This window comes from Diospyros lotus, chromosome 4, assembly GCF_014633365.1.
Source record: "Diospyros lotus cultivar Yz01 chromosome 4, ASM1463336v1, whole genome shotgun sequence".
In the NCBI taxonomy this organism is placed as follows: domain Eukaryota; kingdom Viridiplantae; phylum Streptophyta; class Magnoliopsida; order Ericales; family Ebenaceae; genus Diospyros; species Diospyros lotus.
The window spans coordinates 40,588,233-40,591,929 of NC_068341.1; the positions used below are offsets into that span (position 1 = coordinate 40,588,233).

Genomic DNA, 3,697 nt, shown 5'->3' on the forward strand with positions numbered 1-3,697 from the left:
GCCTTGGGCCAAAGTTGCATACCTGCATTTTACTTTAGATTATGTGCATTACATGTTTATGAATGCAACCAGTTATATCAGATTTATTTATCAGTATCAATTAAATCAAGCATTTAATTCCAGTATCAGTTCAGCAAGTATTTCAGTTATTTCAGTATCGATATTCTTCGATTCAGCTTCAGTATTTCTTTCTAGCTTTATACTTGCTGAGCTTTGTAGCTCACCTTGTACTCTTCACCATTCCAGGTATTACCGGGGGAGTACCAGAGGTAGGGCCTAGCAGCAGTGGATTATAGTGTGTGTGTACATGGAGCTACTCAAGACCAAAGATGTCTGGGAGAGTCAGATAGTAGTCAGATTTATTTTCTATTTTAGTGAGGGCTTTTCTCTCTTATTAGAGATTTATTTCTCGGAGTTTTATTTTCAGTAGTATTATACCAGAGATTTATTTTCCACAGTTGAGATATTCTTATGGTATCAGAGTTTCAGTTCATATAGTATGAGCCAGGTTTATTTTATAGTACAATATTGTTCCAGTAGCACCTCTTCTCGGGCAGCTCCAAGAGAGGGGGTGTTACAATATTGGTATCAGAGCAGGGTTTTGAGGAAGTCTCCAGTACACACATAGGATGTTGGGTAGAGTTAGGACTTGTGTCTGTCAGTTAGATAAGTGGCTTAACTTATAGTATTCTAACCCTAAGTGGTGATGCAGGAAGATGAGTGATAGAAGAGGACGACCCTTTACACGCAGTCAGGCTGCTACTACGCCAGACGAGGTTCCAGTTCCTACACCAGGTTCACCAGGGGAGTCTGGTAGTGACTTGCGACAGGGTATGGCCGAGATGTGAGGCATGTTGGCAGGTTTGATGAGGGTAGTCGATACCCTTGTGACGAATCAGGCGAGACAGCCACAAGTACCACAAGAAGTAGAAGGCAGTGGAAGAGATCCGCTAGACGCCCCAACAGCTCCAGTTGTGGCGGCAGACACTGGGAGCCAATTATTGAAGGAATTCATGGCGTTTCGACCGCCGGCATTCCATGGAGGTACGGATGCAGCAGCGGCAGAGAACTGGATGCTATCAATAGAGAAGCATCTTCGATCTATCGGTTGTGCAGATGATCGACGAGTGCGACTTAGCACGTTCATGTTCAGAGGCGACGCCGAGAGATGGTGGGAGACTGCCCGTCAGAGGTTTGGCAACCGAGAGCCCACATGGATCGAGTTTCAATAGGTGTTCAATGACGCTTATTGCCCGGCATGGGTCAAGGAACAGAAAGTCTATGAGTTCGTTGAGTTGGTGCAAGGTACTAACACGGTGGCTCAGTACGAGGCAGAGTTTACAGCCTTGTCTCGATATGCTCCGGAATTGGTGTCCACTGAAGCAAGGAAGGCAGCCAAGTTCCAAAGAGGATTGCGTGCAGACATTCGACATGCTTTTGGAGGAGCTCTGAGCATGGATTATGCCACAGTAGTCCAGCGAGCGTATACTATCGAGCGGGATCGCAACGAGTGGAGAGCAACACAAGTAGCCAAGAAGGGCACAGGTACATCTCAAGGATCGTCCAATAATAATAAGAAAAGGAAGTGGACAGCCGGACAAGGGAATAAGACAGAGAATAACCCACAGTGTGGTCAGTGTGGGAGGAAGCACGGGGGACCGTGCCTAGCTGGAAAGAATGTATGTTACCAGTGTGGACAAGAAGGACATAGGAAGAAAGATTGCCCGAGGAATCAAGCAGCGCTCCCAGCACCGGAGGTAACTTGTTATAGGTGTAGACAGACAGGACATACGGCTAACAGGTGTACCCAACCACCCCAGAATAGAGGCCAACAGGCGAATCAGAGGCCACCAGCAGTTAGAGGGCCAGGAGCACCTATACCTGCAGTACCAGTAGCTCAGCATCCACAGCCCGCAGATAGACAGGTGCAGGGTAGAGTTTATGCTCTTACCACAGCTGAGGCAGAGCAGGGCGACAGGACTATCCAAGGTATTTTATCCTTATATGGTTATGATGTGCGTGCATTATTTGATACTGGTTCCACACATTCTTTTATTGCACTGCGCACAGTATGTTATGTTCCCCATTCCCGGATTTCTTTGCCATATCACTTGATTGTGTCTACGCCGGGAGATAAGATTATGATAGCTAGAGAAATGTTTGAGAATTGTGAGATCGAGGTTCATGATAAAAAGCTAGTGGGAGATTTGGTAATTCTCGATGTTAAGGATTTCGATTTGATCCTTGGCATGGATTGGTTATCACGGCATTATGCAAGAGTCGATTGTAGGCGAAAGATTATTGACTTCGAACTACCTCAACAACCGGTTCTTATTTACAGAGGAGTTAAGCCTATGGCTACGATTCCTATAATCTCAGTGATGAAAGTCGAGAAGCTGATGCGTGATGGATGTGAAGCTTATTTAGCCTTTGTAACCACTGACGAGGGAAGAAAGAAAAAGTTATCAGAGGTACCAGTAGTACGAGATTTCCAAGAAGTTTTCCCTGATGAGCTACCAGGATTACCTCCTCGGAGAGGATCGGAATTTACTATTGAGTTACTACCTGGTACACAGCCTACCTCTAAGGCTCCATATCGGATGGCACCTAATGAGCTAAAGGAATTGAAGGCCCAATTAGAAGAATTAATGGAGAAGGGTTTTATTCGACCCAGTTCATCCCCGTGGGGCGCACCAGTATTGTTCGTGAGAAAGAAAGATGGATCTTTGAGGTTATGTATTGACTATCGCCAATTGAACCAGGTAACAGTGAAGAATAAGTATCCCTTACCTCGAGTGGATGACTTGTTAGATCAGTTGAAAGGAGCTGAGGTATTCTCGAAGATAGATTTGAGATCGGGATACCATCAAGTGCGAGTTAAAGACGAGGATATTCAGAAAACTGCTTTCAGGACTCGCTATGGACACTACGAGTTCGTGGTGATGCCGTTTGGGTTGACGAATGCCCCAGCTGTTTTCATGGAGTTAATGAATCGAGTTCTACGTGAGTACCTAGATCGATTCATTATTGTCTTCATTGACGATATTCTAGTATACTCACCTAATGTGGAGGAGCATACGGAGCATCTTACACTAGTTTTGCAGAGGCTTAAAGAGGAGCAACTATACGCCAAGTTCAGCAAGTGTGAGTTTTGGCTTACTCAGATTGGATTTCTAGGCCTTGTGGTTTCTGGAAATGGAATTTCAGTGGATCCAGCCAAGACTAAAGCAGTTATGGATTGGCCGAGGCCGACGACAGTGACAGAGATACGAAGTTTTCTAGGACTTGCAGGCTATTATAGGCGATTCATTGAGGGATTTGCTCGTTTATCTTCCCCTATGACTAAGCTAACAAGAAAAGGAGAGAAGTTTGAATGGGATGACGCGTGTGAACGTGCCTTCCAAGAATTGAAGCGAAAGTTAACTACTGCACCAGTTTTAGCCATTCCAAGAAGTGGAGAGAAATACTCCATTTATAGCGATGCATCCCATTCAAGTTTGGGTTGCGTATTGATGCAGGAGGGTCGAGTTAATGCTTATGCCTCAAGGCAATTAAAGAAACACGAAGTGAACTACCCCACTCATGATTTAGAGTTGGCAGCGGTAGTATTTGCATTGAAAATATGGCGACACTATTTATATGGTGAGAAAGTTGAAATTTATACAGATCATAAGAGTTTACACTATCTTCTATCCCA

The 3,697-nt window shown here is 44.8% G+C and overlaps 1 protein-coding gene across 1 annotated transcript; it reads left to right on the forward strand.

The window, feature by feature from the left end:
* Positions 1 to 851: 851 nt before the first annotated feature.
* On the forward strand, positions 852 to 3,152 carry LOC127799848 (uncharacterized; the record flags this gene model as incomplete). The annotated part of the gene is made up of 2 exons (XM_052334064.1): positions 852 to 1,185; positions 1,306 to 3,152. Coding segments are annotated over exons 1-2 (2,181 nt in total), but the record flags the coding sequence as incomplete, so codon positions are not given.
* Positions 3,153 to 3,697: the final 545 nt, after the last annotated feature.